At 39.8% G+C, this 23271-nt stretch overlaps 1 protein-coding gene across 4 annotated transcripts in view; it reads right to left on the bottom strand.

Annotated features, from left to right (window-relative positions):
- Nucleotides 1-9276: 9276 nt before the first annotated feature.
- EML1 (EMAP like 1) overlaps nt 9277-23271 on the bottom strand; it is a 118161-nt gene continuing 104166 nt past the window's right edge. For all 4 annotated transcript variants that reach the window (XM_042814096.1, XM_042814095.1, XM_042814093.1 and 1 more), the window contains 10 exons: nt 22968-23122; nt 22209-22334; nt 21817-21948; nt 18963-19030; nt 17400-17488; nt 16841-16938; nt 16625-16712; nt 16334-16429; nt 11061-11191; nt 9277-10812 (listed from right to left, as the gene is read on the bottom strand). In XM_042814096.1, coding sequence (XP_042670030.1) covers nt 10687-10812; nt 11061-11191; nt 16334-16429; nt 16625-16712; nt 16841-16938; nt 17400-17488; nt 18963-19030; nt 21817-21948; nt 22209-22334; nt 22968-23122 — 1109 coding nt within the window. In that variant the 3' untranslated portion in view covers nt 9277-10686. The remainder of the gene's footprint in view (nt 10813-11060; nt 11192-16333; nt 16430-16624; nt 16713-16840; nt 16939-17399; nt 17489-18962; nt 19031-21816; nt 21949-22208; nt 22335-22967; nt 23123-23271) is intronic.

Raw genomic sequence — 23271 nt, 5'->3', positions numbered from 1 at the left:
GCCGCCCCACTCGCAGCGCCGGGCCCCGCGGCGCTACCCGGGCAGCGCGGCGGCGGGCAGCCCCTCCGCCGGCCCGGCCATGTTGCCGGCTCCCGCCCGGCTGCGCTGCGTGTGAGTGAGCGCGTGTGGGCAGGACAAAGCCGCCGCCGCCGCCTCCCGCCCCGCTCCCACGCGCGGCGGGGCCGCCCCGCCCCGCGCAGCCTCCGCCGGCGGCCGGGCCCCACGGATGAGTGCCGAGAGATGGGAGCTCCCGAACCGGCGCCGGCTGCAGCGGGAGACCCGAGAGCCGCCCTTCCAGCGCGGAATTGGTGTGGATGGCAGGAACGGCAGAAATCGTATTTCCAGTTAGTACCGCAGGAAGCGGTGCTGTCGGAGCCCGCGCCCTGCCCGCTTGCTCCCCACGCCCTCCCGGCTGGCTGTCAGACGCCTCTGTCCCGCACCCACCTTCCCACGCACCCCGCTCCTCCTGCCGGCACCGCGGCCGTTCGTGGCAGCAGCGTCCCCGCGGGTACGCAGCGGGGAGCTCCCCCGACCCTCATCGCCTCTCTTTGCCCCTTTTCGTACACCATCAACTAGAAATAGATGATGTTGAAAGCACTACCCTCTGTATTGCGTAGAACTGTGCAATCGTTAAGGTTGGAAGGGATCTCCAAGATCATCTTGTCCAAGTGTCAACCCGTCGCCACCGTTTCCACGAGGACCTGGCACAACGGGGCACCAAATACTGCAGCTGTTTCTAATGTTTTTCATATGTAGATCCCTGCAACTTCAGTGTTACTTCTTGAGAGGGCAGAGGCTCTTTAAAAGGAAATGTGCTGATGGTGTCTTGGTGTCTCCCACAGAATCGTAGACTATCCCAAGTTGGAGGGAACCCAAAAGGATCACTGAGTCCAACTCCCAGTTCAAGTGTCACCCCATTTGGACATATAACAAATCCAGCAATCGTGTAATCACAGATAATCCCACAGCAAGCACCAGGTGGGTATCAAAGATCATAGAACTGTAGACTGGCTTTAGGTTGAAAAATACTTTGAAGATCATTCAGTGCCAAACCCTGCCGTAGGCTGGCTGCCCCCCACCAGCTCAGGCCACCCAGGGCCCCGTGCAGCCTGGCCTTGGGCACCTCCAGGGATGGGGCACCACCAGCTCTCTGGGCAGCAGTGCCAGGGCCTCTGAGTAGAGAATTTTTTCCAGACATCTAACATAAATCTCCCCTCTGTAAGTGTCAGGAACAGAAGCAGTCTGCACAGGGCTGGGAAGCAAAGCAGGGGGCAATGTGATGGGTTAATTCTTCATGCAAGTACTTGGCATTTTTGTTTCTGTGGAAATATAAGGTTTCTATTTATTCAGGCCAGTACAGCATTTATTTTTATTGTGACAGCAGCCTATGCCACTAGAATAAGTACTGCAAAAATCAAGCCCATAGATTTGATGCCCTGGGAACCTATTTGATCACTGGCTTGTCAAGCCCTGCTGCAGCTGCAGGACCAAATGAAAATACACTACAGCAATAACAACAACAACAGATGACAGGAGCAGAAATCACAGTACTAATAATGCCTATGCCTTTTATTCATGGGCTTGCTTGTTCCTTGGTAGCTAATGCATATCTAATAACTGCTATTTCCAATGGCCATTAAGATGTTCAGAAGTTAATTAGGAACAGAGTTACTGCATGGCCAGGGAGGAACCACTTTCTGTGCCTGATTAGCACAGAGATCAGCTTGTGCTCCCCCATCCCACACTGCACCCGTGCACCTCTTTCCCAAGTCATCCAGCAATTGACATGAGCTCGTGGGCAATCCTAAAAACAGAGCTGCCACTATTCCTAAGGAGCCTCATATGTTTGAAACCAAGGCTAACAGTCATCTCTTACAGGCAATTACCCTAAATTTCCAAACACACAATATACTTGGCTTGCAAAACTTAAGAAGTTTGTCAGACCACAGATCTGATGTGCAATTTGCACTGAGTGATGTTGGCTTGTAGAAACCTGCCCGTGTGATGGGGTTGCTGAAGGTTGCAAGCTCATGCAAAAATAAAACCTATTTTCTTATTACTGTTTTCTGCCTAATCTTTGGGAGTTTGGTCACCGACCATCTCATGTGACATATGTGGGTCAGCAGAAGGCAAGGAGGATGCTTATTAAAGTAGAAAATTTCACAATAGTTGTGCTAGAATTTATATCACGATTGAAGAGTGAATTCATACGTGGGCACATTCATCATCTGTTGTGGTTTCTTTCCCCCCATGATTTCTTAAGCCAGGTGTGTAATAGTCATACAGCACATGGCCCAGCGCTGCCATGCCTGACCCTGCTGCCAGGAGGCACCATGCGTGGGCACACCTCTGTGAACTTGTGCAAGATCTGCTCTTGCAAAGGGGTGGGAGCCTGAATCGCCCAAGGCACAGTGTGGGAACTGCTGCAGGAATGCAGAGTATGTGGGGCTGCCAAGCCTTCGTATCAGCCATTTTATTTATTCTCCTATTAGGAAACCAGAGAAAAGCAGAAGAGATGTGCTGTTACACATGCCAGTCTTGCTATCTACTAACAGCACAGAAACAGAAGAGCAGTGTTAGGAACCTATGCAATATTGGAACCCATAAGGCTTTGGTATCAGCATGCCTGGGCTGGTGGTTGTCCTGCCCACTGGTTCTCCCTGTTGTCTGAGGAAATGATTTAACCACGTTCTGCTGGGACAGACTTATGCTGCGTTGCCATAACAAACCTATGCGTTCAAAGAGATTTCAGCCTGTTCCTCTCTATGAGAATGCCTATCAGCCCAGCCTGGAGTCTTGATTAACCCTTCTCTGCCCCGGGGTGACACCTAGGCACATCAGAGCCTATTGGCCTCTTGGTGGCCTCATTCCTGCTCCCCCTAATTGCAAATTCTCTTTCAGGGCCACAAACAACTCTCTGATCCCTCAGGACCTACCAGCTCCTGGCAGCACCCCAATGGATCTGTCCCCAGCAGATCAGAGCCTGCTGCATGTCAGCTCAGAGCCTTCACCTGGGGAGGAGGAGGCCCTCCCTAAGAACCTCACTGCCTGGAGCACAATCCTCAGCACATCTCTGCCTAGCAGCAGCTCAAGGCCATGGAGCTGCTCTTCTGCAGCTGGAGCCTTCCGGTGACTTTTTTCTCACTGAGTTTATCCAGCTCAGAGCTTTTCCTCCAAAGCCTCAGGCTTTCCTACAGGCTCCTGCACAGAAATACCGAGCTCTTTTCAGAGAAAACAAGTTTCCACATCAGCTTTTTTTTACATGCTTTGTGGGGAAGGACTTTCCCAAGCATGGAGGATTTATCCTTGCGCAATTCAGAGGAATTCAGTAGGCCAGCTGAAAACCTGGAGCAGTGCTAGGAAGATGAGCAATGCCTAGAGACATCCGTACGCATGTATTTCTGAAAACTTGTTATCTAGATGGCAATGTGACACTTTGCCAAAACATTCAGTTGGGCAGCCTTGCTGGGAAGGAGGGTGTAATTGTCAAATTCTCTTCCACCTAGAATCGCAGGATCATTAGAATTGGAAGGGACCTTTAAAGGCCATCCAGTCCAACACTCTGCAGTGAATAAGGACACCCACAGCTCCATCCGGTGCTCAGAGCCCCATCCAGCCTGACCTTGGGTGTCTCCAGAGATGGAGCATCCACCACCTCTAAAAGCAACCTGTGCCAGTGCTTCTCTACTCTTATTATAAAAAGGAACATCTTATATCCAATCTAAATCTCCCTTTAGTTTAAACAAAGGATGCAGAAAGATTGGAACAGTGAGACAATATGGCAGAAGAGTCTATCAGGAGGCAAAAGGAACAGGACCCTAAAGAAAAATGAGAGAATGCAAATGTTGAGGATTTTTTGAAGGAGAAAAGGAGAGAAAAAGAAAACAAGATTGAAAAGGCAAGATGAGGAAAGAGTGAAGAGTGGGAAGAAGACAAGGGGAGTAGTATAAGAAAAAGCAGATTAGGTAAGAATAAATGCACTGATGTTATGCTTCCATTTTATGTTTTAGTTACGCTTCCTCAAGTGAAAATGAGAGATAAGGAGAGGACGGGACCATTGTACTCTCAGGGCCATGGTTTACTCTCACTCCCATGGCCCATACATCTCTGTGAAAAGGGGGAGAGCCCACCAGCACTTTTATTTTTCCAGTTGAACCTCTGGAGAGCGTGGTTTACAATCACTAAAAGGGAACGAGAAGAAAGCTGCAGCCTTCCAGGAAGCTGGTAGAAGCTCAGCTATGCACAATCCCTGGGGTTCTGCTCTGGTGTTATCTATCTGCTCGAGGCCAATCATCATCTTCCTTCAGAGCTTTTCCACAGAGCTTAAAGCAAAGGCACCAGTAACCCATCTGCATGCAGGAAGCCAGGGTGCAAAAGCTAAACCATTCAGAATGTTCCCCAGGACCACGCAGTACGCATGGTGCTCTGAGAAAACAGCATCCAGCTGCCCCAGCAGCATTTCCAGAGATGTGCTTTCATACCAGCAAGGGCAGAAGGGCAGGAACAGAACATATAAACAACCCTGACACTTCCAGCTTTCCTTTTAACAAATTACTTCAGCTACTGTGAAGAAATATGAGCTCAGCTCATGGTTTAAACCCGCTGGAGCATTTCCAAGGCCTGGGTTTTGATAAGGCATCTTCTGCATTAGGGAACAATGTAGTTCTGCACGGGGACTGTCTGCACCCTTGCTGAACTTCGCAAGCAGCGGTATCATTTTTTGTTTTGTCATCATTAAAACCCCGTTGATCCCACTCTTGGAAGGTCAAGATTGTTTGGGCATCAGCTTTTAAGGTAGAGGCAGTGGTGCCCTCACCCTGAAGCAGTGTCTTAGCTGCACTCACCAAGTCAGTAATGATCAGGGCTACGGGCTGCTGCCTGTGTATGGCCACACCTCTGCTGAATGGGAGCCATGCACATGGGAAATGCTGCAGGGCTTCTCACTTACTCTAACCTGCTGTCAGCTTCTGTTCTCCTCAGGTGCTGTCATGCAGCCAAAGCACTTTGAATCTCTGGCCTAATCACCTCCCCTGTGGTTGCACACTGATGTCATAAATTCAGAATTATGATATCAGTGGAAGTTGCTGAAAAGGAGAAGCTGGGCAGGAAGAAAGGAGCCCTACAATGTTGACATCTATCTTTTTGAGAAACTGAATCCAGAACGAGCAGCCAACAGCCAAGGTGATTGATTTTGCAGGCTCTTCAGGCTGCCTCCAGCAGGCACTTCCCTCTTTAACATGTCTCAGAAGCACAAGGGCAATGACAAAACCATCTAACACGGCTGCAAAACTGATCCGGATTGTTAATTTTTGCTTCCCATCCCCAATAACAGCACAGCATGATGGAGATTTCTCTAGTCTAGATTTCTCTAGATTCTAGTCTGGAATCTAGAGCAAACTTAGCACATGCAGTGCTGATCACTGGACTCTAAGAACAGCTGAGCCTCCTTTCCTCTAACTAAATGTTATTCCAGGTAATTCCACAGATGTTTATTTCTTAGATGCTACTGCCAAAAATCCATTCACATGCACAGGCACCCAGAGAGCAGGGAGCCATTCTGATGGTTGTAACCTCAGCACCTTGGGGCGCAGATATGTCCACAATAAATGAATGGAAGTGTCTAAGTTAATTTGTAGAGAGCCAAAATGTGGTAAAAACAAACCTGCTAATGTTGGGTGGTGGAGCTGGTGGGAAGGAGCAATCTTTATGGAGTACATATGATATGGAACTTTCGTAAACAGACAAAATACGAGGTCCTAAGGAAAGACCCATGGCCTCCAGTGCCAATGACAGTGTCACAATGCTCTGCCGAAAGGAGATACATGCTGACACCTTCCACAGCTGGCAGGAGACCAAGGAGAGCCCGCAGTGCTGAGAAACATCCTGGCTGACGAAGGTCCCCCAGGAGGCTTTTAGAAATGAACCGTCGCTCTCGCAAATGAGAACAGGTCTACCAAATTTAGTGCTAGATGGGAGTTTTCTCCAAGCTGCCCTCAATAACTCAATGGAAATTATCACAATCTATATTTTAAGAAAGCTGTTCCATTAGGAAAAATTGTATTTGCAGCAAAACTGTATGACTAAGGAGAAATATAAATCTCTCTCATGAAGAACATGAACGTTCTTACTCATCCAGCAATCGATCACATTCATCCAGAAGCAGACAGACCCTTCCTGTTTCAGTTGTCCTCACTCTCAGGATCTGGTTTCTTACCTCCCACCTTTGGGGCTATGCAGGGACCTGGGAGCATCTTTTCTGCAGGGCAGCCCTCTGCAAGGTGAGCAGCATGGAAAGGATGATGCTGCTTCAGCACAGCGAGGAATCCAGGCCAGTAATGGGAGGAAAAGATTGCTATTTAGGCTTCTCACAAGCCTGTTCTTTTCACTAGTAATTAAAGTGACATTTTCCATGCCATCTGTAGAAATTTTGAGGATGCAATCAAGTGATCTGTCAACAGTGCTGGTTCCAGGGATGTAGGAGAAAACAGAACAGCTCCTGCTTCTCTGAGCTGAGCTTGAGGAAATGAGGAGTGCCAGCCTTTGCGGGACAGGATCTCTGGTCTCCCTTATGAACTCTTGTCACCTTAATCACTTTGAAGGGAAAGAACATATTCTAAATTTAATTCTTTTGAAGAACAAATTTAATCCAAGCTTTTCATATAGAAAATCTGACTTTGTATTAATTAAAATAGTTTTTTTTTTAAAAAAACAAGTATTTTCTTCATGTATTCAGCATTTGAAATATCCTTTTTTTTTTTTTTTAGTTCACTAGCATTGAAAAGTTGTTTTTTCTTACATTTATCTTTTTGTGTGCTTTTCTTCTTGTTTGTTTGGTTTGTTTAGTACAGCAACTGACTTTAAAGAACTCTTCTGCAGAAAATCAGCTCCTGCTGGATTTTAACCACTTGTCAAACTTCAGCACTACCATCAATATATTAGTAATAATTAATATTCAGGTAATAATTCAAGTAAAAAATATAATTAAGTAGAACAAGGCTGCAGTTTTGCTATAATGTACACCCTTCAGGAATAAAACAAATACCTGAAAACAGTCGTAGGAGATAAACAAAACCATGAAAATCTTCTACTTGAAAATAGGTGATTCTAAAAAGCAGATTGATTCTATGCTTGGCTTCTAAGCACATACAAGAGGGAGGAAAGTCTTCTGAAATCATAGGTATTGCTTTCTGAGTAGTTTAAGACTGAGTTAAATAGCTATCTTCAGCTCCAGTAGGTAATCACTCAAAAAATCCTCATGCTCAGGGATACACAAGATCCTCATCTTGGGCAAATGTGGCAGTTTTACACCAATAGAATCATGGAAGGAGGGCGAGGAGGAAGGAGCTGAAAGTAGATGCAAAGTCACAGATACTGATAGTCTAGAATCAAAGCAGCAGCATAAATAAGGATGCAGAAGGAAACCAGGAATTCAGCCCCCAAATGACCAGAGGTCACTGGTTTTGTAAGCAGTTAAGGAGAGCAAGACGTGCAGGCAAGATCTAACTAAGGTAGATGTGCTCTGGGAGCTGAAGTCACAGAAGAGCCTGAAATGAGGGGAAGAGAAATAGGAACTGAAGCCTAAGAAAGCTGAAAGGGACAAGCTGAATGCTTGATAGATGCCAGCAATGGGGATGAATCTTTTTTTTTTTTTTTTTTATTTTAAGCAAGTCAAACCTGCTTCAGCCAAGTTCAGAGGCATAGAAGGATGTGAAGCCCAGCCATCCCTGTAAGTTGGAGAGCTATCCTTGTGCTGTATGGAAAGGCGAAGAAAAGGCAACTGCTGCAGAAACAGCATCAGATGAAGGAACATAGGTATAGGTGTCCTAACTGCTGTTGGAAGATTGAAATAAGTTGAAAAATAAACCCTTTCTTTGCTCTCCTTCTACTTTTAGAGAGAGAAAAAAAAAAAAGACATATCTGAGATAAATAAATACAAGAACCAAAGAACAAGGGTGGAAAAACGGGGAAGAGCTGAAGATTATACATAACAATGGTTAAATTGTGTAGAATTTTGTGGATAATGAAAGGCAAATAACTTCAACAGTCATCAAAAGGATATTTGGCTCCAAAAGTTACTCATCATTTGCCAGTTCTGCTAATACATTTGTCTTGTTTTCATAGAGGAACAAAGAGAGATTGAACAGTGAAAGTTAGAAACAGAGGAGCAGCAGGAACTCATGTGGGATGGGACTGTTGATAACCCCCTTTGATTAGTAACCCTAGGGATAAACTCCGTTATTTCTTTTAAGGAATAATAGCTTTAAGTGAAGAAGGGGATCCCAAATACAGCCAAAGAGGAGCACAGGAGAAGGGAGATGAAAAAGGAACGGCCAACTCAACTGACAGCTCTTGTTTTCTCTGTTGCAACAACAAAGGAACTACAATTCTGAAAGCAAAAAAAAAAAAAAAAAAAAAACACACACCTGAAAGGGTCCATGTGCTAAAGCAAAACGATTAATAAGCATGAGGTATGGTGACAATTAACTAGCTATCTACACAAAACCTGGCATTTGAATATTACAGCTTCTCTGGACTGGATTAACATTAGGAAGAGTAGAAATATGCCTTAATTTCACAGATGTCAAACAGTGGGAGATGGATGTTGCCACTGCAAGAAGCTGTTCCACTACTACTCTGTCCATGTACTTCCTTCACATTGCAGCTTCCTCTGCCTTGGTACAAACATTCACACAGCCACATCGCTAAACCCAGGGAGACAACCAAGGAAACACATTTGCTGTTTTGTAATTCTCCTAATGTACATCTCCATTAACTCCTGTAGTGCTGTATGGGACGGGAATAAGAAGCTGGGAGTAAAATCTCTTCAGCGACAGCAATAAACATCATCTGTCTGAAGCGACTGACATCTTGGTTTCAGTCTTACCTGAGGACAAGTTCCTAACACAGAGATGTGTCAGGAGTCCTCGCTGCAAACATCACCCTGTGCAGTGGAACAACCCTCCTCTCAGTCAAGCACTAAGAAATAAATGTTATGTACTAGCAGGCAGAACCAAGGAAGCCTATGGGTGAAAGCAAGCAGTGTATACTTCTCCCTTTCTGTGGAAGCAGAGCTTCACTCTCCACGTGTGGAGTTCATGTCCTCAGACACGTGCTAATGCATGAAATTATATATCACAATATTTTATTCCCAAATACTTCCAAAAACTACTCTAATCTTAAATTCACAAGTGTACATCATTAGATAAAAGCCTGTCTCTTCTAGCATTTAATGTTAAGCAAATATATTGTACTACACAGTAAGAATACAGTTGAAAATTCATTTTAATACATGTTTATTGGTGTCCTGCACTTTCAGTGTAGGAGGCTGGAGATGTAATAAAAAAAAGCTTCAAAATTTATTGATTCCATTTCATTTAAATCACTCTAAACAACCAGTGCTTTAGAGTTCAGAGAATTAACGCGTCCATTACGAGCAAAATTTTAATATCTTTTTCGAGTCCACTGAAGACTCCTCTCTCTTAAAATTCTTCAGATACATTCCCCAAAGTAAACAATACATTTCAATCTGTGTCACAATCACCATTGATAAGGCCTTCTTAACCATTTGATACCACCTCCACTATTACTTCATTGCAAAACACAATCTTATTTCGTACTATAAATATCCATCCATGCACAAAACACAGGGGCCAGAAGTTACACATTAATATTTCATGTAGGTTTGAAGACTTCCTTTACCCTATGCAGGTTTATGGTACACTTAAAAAGATATCTTTAGACTTGGTCTACTTGGTCTTAAAATACAAATATACAATATCCATAAGCATAAAAAAGTAAAGCTGGATTGCCTTACCATTTGTTATGAACTGCTAAAATCTTATACATGTACAATATAGCATCATGCTGATTAATATACATATTAGTTAAATATATCAACCAATAATGGGGATGTGGTCAAGCTTTTTGTTTTGTTTGCAAAAAGAAATTTGTCATATACAAGTAAAAAGATTTTTAATTGAAACTTCTCCGGAATACCTGAACCACAAAGGCCATCTGTAAACCCTGCTGAGATAGTCAGCTCGTCATACCTGCTGCTCCACTCCTCTGAAAAGGAATATAACTCTTCACAGGTGGTACTCAAAGTGTGCTACTCCCAAGAGAACGTACATTTGCCAGCATTCACATTTGCAGATCCAGAACACTACTGCTTGCATCTCCTTTATGCTTTTTGTATCGACTCCTCATCCTCTACCAGAAGCAATTCAGTACCTTGACATTGCCAAAGATTTTTCTAAATAAGTAGATATACAGTACAAAGTGTAGATAGTGAAACAAGTAAGCACATATATACAGTTTTTGAAAGGCATTTTTGTGACCATTTTAGCAGTGTTTATAGATAACATTTAAGATAGTCACATTCCGCTGATACCACTGCATTGCAAACTGTCAAGCCACATTTTAATATTAAACTTGTACTGCATTGTATATTGTACACAAAAGAAAAACAATCATTCTTAAGGTGTGACAACAATGAAAAAAATCACTAAACTGAGTAAAGTAACCAGCACAGGGCTTAATTTTCCTGAGGTTTGTAAGAATTTTTTAAACAAAAATCACAGTGACCAGGCTAAACTGCAAACATACTGTTAAGTTTTAAATATACAGTTTATACAGAAGTTCTGTGCATGGTCGACTCAACTGTGCACGTTCACAAAGATGTTTCTTCTATATGACTCGCCACTGCATAATACTTGTATCTTTTCCACCTGTGGAGATGAGATGGGTATCTTCACAGAGAAAGTCTACGTTAGTTACATGACTACTGTGTCCACCATACACATGGCTGGGAGCCTAGAAAACACCACATAAGTGAGAATGTAAAGTGTCCTGAAAGCACACCATCATAACATTCAAGCTACAATGAAACCAAAGCTTCCTATCACTCTTAAAATACTCCAATATTAAATTAAAATTTAACGTTAGGCTTAAGTAAATTCCTTTGGAGGATACTTAACCATACTTTTTCATTTGTAAATAGGAAAAAAACACTTAATACATTTCTCTAACTTACAAAAGTGAATTGTTTTGAAATTCCTTACCCTAAACTGCGAACATGGATATGAGAAGAGATGCACTTTGCCAAAATCATCCCCAGTTGACAGCAGTTTTCTCCCATGTGAACGGCAAACAGCATTGATATCTGTTCCATCCGACCCTTCAGGCCACACACCTGAAACATGGAGGACTAATTAAGTGCTTCTATAATGGAAACAGAAGTGGCTGAAGTTTTTGTTTAAATATTGTTACTTGTTTAAAAAACTATGAAAGTAACTGCAGTTGAGTTAGCATGCATCCTTCAGAAGCAGCAGAAGAGCAGGTCCTAACAACAGGAAATCAAGTACACAAATATTTCAATTTCTCCAGTCAGCAAAGTGCTATTTACTCTACAAGGAAAAAGAAGGAAGAAACTGTGCTGAATCACAGACATGTCTCAGAGCCTAAAAGAATCTTGGTATGTTTATGTACCAAATAACACATCACTGCTTTTGTTTTACCTTCTGTTTATTAACAGAACTGATAAACATTTCTTCACATTACTGCAGCTTTAGTAACTACCCATGTACGACTCCATGTACTTTGTGTGTATTGTTTACTTCTTGACTTATGGCTCAACAAATTACATGGTTTTAAATGTTATTTAATAATTAATCCCTCAAAAAGAAACAGACTGCTCTAAAATTGTAAATGCTTTTCTTTAAATACAATTACTTACATAAGTAATTCTTCCTCACATACTCTACTCCTTGCTGCCCTTGCAAAAACTGTTGCTCTAAGATTCAACTGTGGACACCACCATGCAAGGAAGAAATCTTTAACACTTCCAAATTCCACTTGAGTGCATGCTCTCCCTTCACTGCCATTATGCTTCAGGATGAGGCATTTGCTGCTCCCTGCTGCTTTTCCTACCCTTTTCCTTAAGGACACCCATGGCAGGGCAGGCACACTCAGTTTCCCTTGCATGGCCATCAGAATGGGAATCTATCCCTACTGTGGAACAGTAGCTAAACAAACTAGCTTGGATTTGCATGCAGTTCTTCCCAAATATAATCTTTGCATCCCTCCACAGAAGCAAAAAAAAAAAAAAAAAAAAAAAAAAAAAAAAAAAAAAAAAAAAAAAGAGCACTAAGAGGAAGTGATTTCATCATGTCTTTATGGAAGTGATCTTTCAGAAGTTGCACATTATTGTAAATACAATGAAACGGTATTGATTTGCCAGACTGCCAGTTACTCGCTATTCTGACCTGTGTGGGAACATCTCTTTGCTACATAAGGGATACCAAAATAAAAGGCAGGGAAGAAAGAGAAGGAATGCACAAAGAAGAAATGCAATAACTGCTACTGGTGAATGCTACATAGAATGAAGAGACACAGAAAAGCCGTTTTAAATAACTGCCTTGAGAGAAAACAGGCTGAAAAGCAGACAGGAGCTTTCTCAAGGTGTTTTGATGATAAGCTGAGAACCCCCAAAAGAAGTGGTTTGAAGAACAGAATTGTTATTTCAAAACAGGGAAAGAATTATATCAGTTTTGTTTGTTTTACTTTGGGAATGCTGTGCTCTTTCAAAATGACTTCAGTGCCACACTGTTTTTCTTAGCACATAAGTTAATCCCATTTGCTGAAAAATTAGCCCAGTTTTTCTCCCCCATCCTCTGCAGAAATGATGAGACCACTTCCATTCTCGCATTTAAAGAATGATGCCATGCTCTTCTCTTTTTGTAAATTCATTCATTCCATCTCCTCTCACAGAACAATATATAGATGTGTAATTATTCTTGTTTGTCAGCACTTGGGCTACGTTATCTGTTGGTCCCATGCATAAAAGCCAGAAGCAGTATTCCAGCTGTTACTGAAGCAGATGCTGATAAATGGACAATTATTTCACATTTTGCATGGCATCCTTTTCATTACATACCCCTCTAATGCATCTGCCTTTTTTAATAACAGCATAATAGTGTTGAGTCATTTTCAGTTCACATGCAAGAGTAATCTGATCTTTCTGCACAGAGCTGCTCTCTTGCCTGTTAGCCTCTATTCTCTATTTGTACAACTGGGTTCTGCTGTTCAAGGCTTACAACCTTATGTCTCCCATAGAATTACCTTATTTTTTCATACCATTCTTCTGTTTGTCAGCTTACTAATCCTGCAGCTTTGTGCCACCTACAAATTATATTCACTTATCATCCATGCTATTCAGAGTCTAAAATAAAATTCATGGTACAGCCTCCTAGACACTTTTCAACCAGCCAGCCTCATCTCTGCTTTGCTTGCAATGCTTTGATGTTTTTCAAAGCCCTAACATTTCTTCTATTCCTGTTCTTCATCCTCAAAAACTGATTTTTCTAAAATAGAGACAAAACAAACACGCAACATGACCTAAGGCCTTTGGTTCTCTATCCAGCAGTCCAAGGTGCTCTTTGCAAGAGCCTACAGATCAGGAAGCCTTTTCTTTTGTCTTGTACACATGTTTGTATCGCTAATATATCCCACACCGAACGCATTTCCTTACATGGTGCTGATTTTCAAATAGTTCTAGGCTGACTGTCTTGTTTCCATACTTGAAGACAGGTGTTCAACAGATCAATGTTCATTTTCCATTTAGCCTTGATTATGATGAACTGCAAATGCTATGCATGTTTATCTGTGATTTTTAACACGGTTCTACTTGAGTGAGAAAATATCCCTACTTCAAGTCAGCCAGCAGTTACTGAACTACCAGTATCCTAAATATCTCTTGTCCTAGATGACGTGGTTGCATCTTCTACGGCCAGTGGGGCAATCCTGGCAAACATTTTAAAACTGCTCATATTGGCTGCTCAGAGGCCACAATGTACTGAAGGACAGAGTGACTTTCAACATTACTAGACTTGCTTCCAATTTATAATTTATAAGATCCTTCAGTTTATTTTTAAAGCCACTAACTTTGCACTTTATCCTCTCCACATGGGCTCTGAAGTACATGAATTGACAGATATTAATTCCACCCTTTTCCATGTTTCCAGTATCTTACTGCTTCTCGGTAAGGTCCTGAAAATAAATACTGATGGTCTTGAGATTATTTCTATCAGTTGTTTCTACAGATATAACAATGTTTGTCACAGTCTGATACTTTGAAAAATACCTAAATTTGAAATTAATTCCTCCCTACCCAAAGTACAGGCCTTACTGATACTAACTGGGGTAGCCTCAGGTTATAGGTCTTCTAGTTAAGACACACACAAAAAAAAAAGTCTTCACACCTCAGCTTTCACAGTATCAATTCTCCTCTTCCTCCTCTCCATGCAGCATCTCAATATTCACTGTTTCTTCAATTATTACAGTACATAACACAACTGTACATGATATTTGGTTCATCCTCCAACAGATTCTACTCTCGGTATTCCTCTTCCTTTTAGGTTTAACCAGTTTAACCCAGTTGCTGTCTTGCAGCCTTTCTATCTTTCCTCTGTTCTAGCAGTGTTTCCAATCACCAGATTAGTTAAAAATTACTACACTTCCCCAACTCCTGTTTTCCAACTTCAGATATTCCCAAATAGAGCTTTGGATTAATGCATTTTGCTTCTCTGAAGTCCATTAATTTCATTTTGTTGCTTTATTTTCCATCCTGTATGACCTTCCTGATTCCAGTAATTCCTACACAGGATGTGTTCACACACTCAGTAAGTTCATTCCACCTCAATTGAATTCTGCCTGGAGTTAACTCCCCTCTAGTTCCTCATCTATTTTCCCTATGAAAATAGTTTGGAGACCTTGCTGGGTAGCCACTGTACTGCAATTCTTTTCCCCAAAGACACTGAAATTGTTAAAATTTTACATCCAGTTCCTGTGCTTAAAGCAGCTACTGTGCTTTGACTGATTCTGCTACATATTAGAAAAATTCAAATCATTTATGCCTCTGTGAGGATGGGCAACCTTGTCCTCACTAAAATTCTTTTTCTTCACCTATAATTATTAAGTTATCTTGTACCTCTCCAGTCTGAACCTAGCACTGTATTTATGAATTATCAATATATACAGCACTGGGTTCTTTACTTCTATATCACATACCCTTTTTGAATAATTTACACTCTTCCACTTTAAAATTTTATTTATTGATTAACTTCCTCACAACTTCTATTACATTAATAAAATAATAATTGTGACAATTACTCATGTTAACATCTACCCTTACTTATTCCTCATACTTGTTGCTTTAACAGCAATACGTAGTTTAAAATAAACCTGTTCTGCATAGAAGGCTAAGAATAAAAACATCTGCAATGTTTCCATAGGTTCCCCATACGTGAATCCTTGACATTAAATGCAAAGACTTTGTAACTTTGTCAGATGTAATCCAACCCCAAGCACTGTGGACTTGAATACATTAACAGTTTTATGAAGGCTTCCATCCCTCGTGTGAGAAAAGCATGATGTTAACATGCAGTCTTGCTCCTCTTACTAAGGCTGTGTGTTGTTGCGATACCCAAGCAGTGCCTGTCAGTTAAACATTACCAAATTTGAATGTTTCTTCCTGGCATATTGTTACTGCCATCTCATCTTTTAGGCTGTAAAAACATGTCCTTTCTGGCTGGTTTCAAACACATCAATGCATTTATTCCGCCTGAAACAAAGGCAAAAATCTTCTCTGCTTACTGCTTATACTAAAACAGACTCATCTTTGAACACATTTTATGGCTTCCTATGGCTCTTGCATTTAGCTTTAATGATGATCTGTTTAGTTCTGCACGTACTGTGGAATAAATAAATAAAAATACTGCACGCAATAGGACGCAGCTCCTTCAAAAGCAGTAGAAAACTCTTAGAAACAATTCACCATGATTTTATTACACTTTTACTTCTTTCATGTCATTTAATTGTTGCATATTCTATCAAATTGGCATCAAATTACACTGAACTACATAATGATAGGTCTGCCATCCCTTTTGTGTTTGCAAAGTAACCAGCACAAGGAAACCGGTCTGATGAGATTTGGCCCAATGGCCACATAAATGACTGACAACTCAATAGAAATGGAACCTGAAATTGAAAGAGATGAGAAGGCAGCACTAGTGTGACAGAAAGGGCAGAGTGCAGTTTCTTCCTTTTCCTCTCACTTGTGTCTTAATTTAATATTTATACTTGCAGCTAGCAAGAATATTAAATCACGGCCTTTCTGGGTTGAAAGACAACGACAGATTACAAAAAGAATGGCATAACAGAAGTTCTGTATTTACCCCTGAAGTATGAATAGTCATGTTTCACAAGAGAAAATTGGCATCCACAATATTTGTGAATAACAAGAATGATAAAAGCTTCCGAGAGGAAAGATACTTACCAAAAACATGGAATCCTAAAGTACAGGTGTACGTGGCCCATTCTATATCTCTTGTTGTTTCAACACTCACTACTTGTTTACAAGCAGAAGGGATCCCTACAAAAAAAAAAAAAGAGAAAAAAACAATAAGGTATGATGAACACTTAATTTTCAAATCAGATAGATTTTGATTGCAGCAGATGAATTAAAACATATGGTCTATCTTGGCAGCTGTATGTTTCATTTAAATTTTAAATCTGAATTAGACTGCATGAACTGTATACAAAATGATTAAGTATGATTTTTACTTACAATACAGGATTTCATAGTCCCCCGAATTAGACACAAGATATTGTGAGTTAACAGACCAATCCAGATGAGTAATGAAGCTGGAATGACCCTACAAGAGAAAAATACAGCATTAACTGAACAGTATCTCTCTCTTGATATAACGACAACCACACTAATAGTGCTACAAAACATACTTATGGTGTCATTGAACCAGGAGGAAAAAGAAAGGTTACTTACCGAACATTTGCCGATTCTTGTGTACTTTCTTCCATTTTCATTCACACCATATATATAAATAGAGTTGTCATGGGAACCTATTGCCAGGAAATTCCCATCTAAAAACACAACATACAACTGTAATTATTCCAGTAGGAAAAGTTATGCTATAGGAACTGTACGTAAAGGCTGCGATCTTGAAAAAGGATGGTCTTAAAAACTTCTAGTTTTTAAGTTGTGTTTGATGTGTCTGTGTCAAGGCTATTATAACACTGCAAGTTCATATAGAAAATATTGCTATTAGAAATATATGACACTTCTGGAAACAGCGACAGCCCACTTAGAGTTAACTTGATTGCAACAACCTGCACAGTTCAGTTGCATTTGTTTTCCCCTTCCCAGTGAAGCCAGAACAAATGCAGTGAGTAGAGTGGAGGCAGTGGGCTCCAGAGAGTAAGACATCAACCATACAGGGCCAGTGTTACACTGCATATTTATTTTCAATTGAAGTATTTCAAGTGGAAAACAATCTTAAAATAAATGCAAAGAATTAAAAAGCAGTAAATAAATGCTCTCAAACCTGGTGAGTAACGCATTACTGACAGCTGTTCGTTTCCATCTGTGTGTACAGTGACCAAGTCTTTTGTTTCTGTGTCAAACACAAACCACCTGTTGTAAATACAGAAAGAGACTAATAAGCCATTCCATAAGAAATTTAAATTTACTACAACGTTAACCAACTTTTGTTCTGTCAAAAAAGCATAAGTTTCACACCAGTGAAAGAAAAACAGCAACTCCTACACATTTTGTTTAATTATTACTATACCAGGACAGTTCCTTTCCAATGTTTTTTAACCAGAATAACTATCTGACATTGATCCAGATAGCAATTCTCAGATTTTATTGTTATACTCTTCATTAGAATAAAGAAAAAAAAATTATATTTAATGACCCTTTTCCTTTAAGAATCCTCTATGCTATATTAACAATTCAATTGATGAGTACATTAACTCCTAGAACAAAAGGATCTAGACCATTCTCTTTTGACATGATGATTAGCTTTATTAATTTACTTTTAATTAAAATTTAATTTTGGTATTATGTACAAGGGACAAATATAAAAATTGCATTTCAATACTTGCATCAAAGCATTAATGACAAAATATAGTGCTGATGATAATCTAATGAAAAGAATCTTCACAAGGCTTCTAACATAATTCTGGGGACAAATAATCAAATACTCTTGGCTCACAACCTATAAGCATTCTGTATGTTTTCACTTAAGCACAACTGCTTTCAGTACTAATGGCAAAGTCTGCCCTCAAGTGACATTAAAGTAGAGGCTGAAATTATGGCAAAGGCACTCTGTTATGACTTGGACAATCCCAGTTAAACCAGGGGTCTGCCACAGATCCAAGATGTGACCAGTGGCTCAATCTCTTGTATAAAACAGAGGTACTACTTTTCACCCTGCTTTTTGTCTGTCTTGTCTACAGATTACACTCTTCAGGCAGAAGAAGCCTCTTCATCTGCATTTTAACACTATGTCTAGCACAGCGAGACATTTGCTGAAATTTTGTTAAAGCTTTTTGACATTAGTGCATCAGAAATAATAAACCGCTTATTAAATCTTCAAATGAACATTTCTTTTCTGAGGGATTTCCTTCATGCTGCCATCTAAGCCTCAGACAAGCTCTCTGTACACACCAGCAAATGTAATTGCTTATCTCAGACTCCTCCATTCAACTCTCCTTTGCCGTGATCAGATCAGACACAGATTTAACACATAGGTCACTGGTACCATGAGAGCACCTCCCATCCACCATCTGATGCTGACCCAGACTGCCAGTTCTGCCAAAATCTGCCTCCTGGCACTGATCTGAGACTCACACTCTCAGGACAGACACCATTTCTTCATTCCGTGTTCATGCAATACTCTGCAAACAGTGCACTACTCCAAGACTAGAATTTCCCATCACTAAAGGAGCACAAATAAATTTCATTCTCAAATCCAATTCAAATCAGTGGGGGATGAACATACATCAGGCACGCATCTGCAAGTCAAGAACATGAACTTGGATGCAGTGAGCTGGAAAAATCATGCTGTTTGTTGGTGCCCAAGGCATATATCTGTACATCTTACCTTCCAGTTAGCGTCCCTACTGCAACGACAGCTGCTGAAGGATGAAAACCTGAAGACTGTGCTGGATCCTAAAATGTTGCACAAGGAAACATTTGTTTTTAGCAGTCCAAGTAATAACAAAGAACAAAATTAGTTACCTTCTGCAGGAACAGAGTAAGCTTCTCTTTTCATTTTTTTCTTTAAGTAGAAATTTGAGAAGAAAAAAATACCATTTTTAGCTGACTGAAATATTACCCAATAGATTTTTCTCTCTATACAAGGCTACTGTTTTCTTCACTATCTAATCCAAAAGTAACTTGTCAAAAGATTTCATAGTAACAACACTGGCATTGGCAACTTCTCAACAAATCACAAACAAGAGAAAAATAGCTTGTTAAATTAGAGCTGACCTAAGAACTAATTACCAAAGCTGCAGTTTACCTGATGCCTTAATGAACAAGCAAGAATATAACTCAAAAGTATGCATCTCTTACAGCTTAGTTGCAGATTCGGATACAAACTGAGTTTCTTATTTTTACATGCAATTCTAAAAAGGAGATTATTGTCAAGATAGATAAATAACTCTTTTCTTATTCAAACTGTATGCACTTAGAGAAGAAAAAACAACTCCGATGTAATGGACCCACCACTGTTGCCATCAGCCTTTCTCAAAAGAATAAATAAAGGTGAGCAAAGCAATTCTAAAACATTTCAGTAAAAATTTTCTTGGAGATTGCTTTATATTTGCAAAACTACAGCTATATATTCATCGAAGCTCATGGGAAGCCATAATCAGCTGCACTCCAGTCCTGTTTTTCAGAGGACACCATGGATAAGCCAGTAGAAACTTTGACCTTTTTGAGCTGATGACTGCTTTGTTCCTGAAGCAGCTGCTTATCTGGCTAATAGATCCATTCAAATTCTCATCTTCAAGTAATGAGATAATTACTTGTAAGTGCTCTCCTCTTTAGAATACAGGAGAGCAAAGTGCCAAATTTTGCACTTCTCTTCTGATTACAGGCCTGAGAAAACATTTCTGTCACAACAAATATATCAGAAATACTGAGCTATTATTCCTTAAGCTTTACAGAGGCTGTATGCATAAAACCATACCTTTACATCTAGGGAGCCTACCAGAATGGGCCCTAGACAATTTGGTTTAACTTATCAATGATTTTCATAATCTAAGGGTGCTAGTAATAATTTCATGTTGCATTTGGCATCTTGGTAATAATGTGATTTGCAAATACATTGAGATTTTAGCAAGTCTCATGATTTAATGAGCCTGCACTATTCCTATGGACTAAAGCAAGGCAATTTATTTTTAAATCTAAATCACATTATCACATCTTAAATCCTAAAGTGATCAGGAGGTAAGAAAATATAATTACCTGTCTGCCACTCAAGCCAAACTCTCAGTATTTCTGATTCCCATTTTAATAAGAAAACTACTATTATTTCTTTAATTTCTTTGCACCAAACTGTCTTTATAACCTAGGCACTGACCTATGAAAGTGCTGCTTAATTTCTAGAGCAGCAGAACTTTTGATTCGGACTCTTCAATCAATTTAATTCAGCAGCTTTTCACGTCAACAAAAATACAGGTCCTAAAACATACGACCTTGTTTGGACAGAATAAACACCTTTATCTGCATCCCCAAGAGTGATTTAACAAATGCATACAATTGGTACAGGATACCACAAAAGACAGTATAGCAAATACCACTCTGTTAAGACTTTTGATCTTCTTGCATTTATAACACACATACTGTATTTACTATTATCAATACTAGCTTTAACTTTAAATGTTATGGGGGCCTGAATAATGAGCAAATTTCTCATGAAAAAAGTTGCATAGTTAAGAGTTTTGAAACCTCATGTGAACTAATAATTATTCATTACATTGCACAGAAAGCAATATGAGGTTCATCTGTAAGTTAATGGCTACAGTTTCATTTGTAGACCTGAGTATTTCATATATATATGCATGCCATTTTTTGGCTCTTTTTTTTTTTTTTGTGAAACAATTTTTCCACTATACAGAAGACAGATAAGAAACACAAAGAAAAAAAGCTTGGATTATACTGTTCAGTATACTCATCTCCAAAGAATGCACCTATAACAAGATGTGAATAGAAGACTGATTAGAGGAAAAGAAAAAAAAGCAACAGTGGCATCTCAAATCAGAAACAAAAGCATCACTTCAGTCTCTGGGAGAAAATAATGTTGTCTTTTGGATAAATATTTAGAGATAGAATTGGTGTCAAAAAATTTGTTCAAAAAAATCTGTTCTTGAAGATCCATGCAAAAATTCAGATCATGTTATCACATAGCCAATAGGAGTGTGCATATGAGCAGATGAGTGCCTAAGTACCACAAAAAACCAAGTCTATACTCTGCATTCTGTACCTAGATATGAAACTGATATCAGAGACATGACAATACATTCCAAAAAATGTGTTTTCTTTTGTGGATACAATGTATTAAAATCCCAATAAAATATAGAACACAGATAAAAACTAAAAAAGACACCAAAGGATTCTTTTCTTCTTTGATTTTCACTATTACCAGCAAGTGCAAACCAGATCAGAAATACTTTTAAATTATAAATACTTCCTAACATTTCCTAGTAAAAAAAAAAAAAAAAAAAAAAAGTTTTGAGAGTCAGTAACACACCTCAACATGATGCAGCACAAACATCCACACAACCCAGGGCATAAAAACTTTGGTTGTAATAGTCTTCCATTTTCAGAAAAGTTTTTACACCCACTTTTGATTCTTAGAGCTAACACTATGATACTTCACATCAATAATAGTATTAAAAACTCAAACTGAGAAGCGCTGTAGGAGTCAACTTGCGTTTAAAAACTTGTACCTCTATAATCTTGTTCCAGATAGGACGGTGAGTCGTAGCATCCCAGAGGGTAATGTGTTTGTCATGTCCACAAGTGAAGAACTGAGGTTTAGAGGAATGGACTGCAAGTCCCCACAGCTCATCAGTGTGACCCTACACAAACAAAAACGTTTTTAAATGAGGACAATAACAATAAAGCTAAGCATGTTTAAAGAAGTTTAAGGTGAGTAAATTACGTATTAACACATTAGAAAACTATATTGCTTTGGACAGATGCTAATAACTATTAAGTTACATTTCTTGCCAAAAGTACTGTAATCACAAATGAAATAGATTCATATTTAGGAACTTATGGTTGACTCCATACTTTTGTAGCTACTACATACCTAAAGACTTGAAAGGCAACAGCTTACCTGGGTTATAGGGAAAAAGTCTCCTGACAGTGTCCCCTGTAGGACAAAATTTCTGGTAGTTCCTATTAGCACAACATCACCTTTTCCTTCAGCCACTGTTCTTATTGGACCAAATTGCTCTGGAATCTGTGTTCAGAACAGACAACATAGTGGTCAGACTATAAGATGATTTGTCAAGCATGACTTCTTTTCTTAAAGGTATATGGCCTAGCAAATGCATTTTAAAGTGCTGCACAGCGAAGAAACAAAATGGATGGAATATACATTCTTGATTTCCAGAAGTTTATAACAGCTTGCATCAAACAATTCTTATCTATAGAACATTATATTTGTAAAGATAAGCCAATAATTTCAAAGAGAAAAGGTTCTTTCACGCAGCGTTAACTTGATCATGTTTTAACTGCAACTGTGATATCAGATTAAGCTTTTTCATTCAGAGATATTATCAGGCTTTATATCACTTGTATACAGTACACCTGCAAGGTATGTGCCTTTAATTGCAGCATAGGTTCTGAAAGATTCACTACTAGTCTCCAATATAAAATGCAAGAGAAAAATGTAAATTTTAAAATATCAAGGAATACCAAAAAAGGTGAACAGGTTATTAGGTACCACAGGCTTATTATCAAAGAATATCACATTTTACTGTGGATTCGTTTCTTCACAGAATGAGTATCCGAAAGGAAAGAAAATGATTTCAAAAGGCAGTTTGAATTTCAGTTTGAGTAACAGAGTAAATTTAAAGATAGGTGATTTCACCTCAGTTTTGTGAAGTTTTTGGTAATTTCCATTCCAAGATATTAACTTTCGGTCTTTTCCTCCTCCTGACACTAGCGTGCCATCTCGCAGCATGCAGAGTGCAAATATTCCACCCTCATGTGCCCCTTGAACCGCATGGCTTATTCTGTTGGTGCCTGGATATAAGGAGAAGAAACACTGCTAGTGAAGCACTCAGCTTAATAGCTCTTTTTTCCCCGGGCTTTATTTCTTTCTCCATTTCTCTACCTGCCAAGGATTGCACCTAAAGAATGCTAATGGTGGGAATGGAGTGTTGTGCCATAAC

Source organism: Centrocercus urophasianus, unplaced genomic scaffold (assembly GCF_019232065.1).
Source record: "Centrocercus urophasianus isolate 14NV4802_14NV808 unplaced genomic scaffold, USGS_Curo_1.0 seq_14, whole genome shotgun sequence".
In the NCBI taxonomy this organism is placed as follows: Eukaryota; Metazoa; Chordata; class Aves; order Galliformes; family Phasianidae; genus Centrocercus; species Centrocercus urophasianus.
Note: the sequence above shows the minus strand (reverse complement) of the source record. Positions and strands in the feature narration are given on the sequence as shown.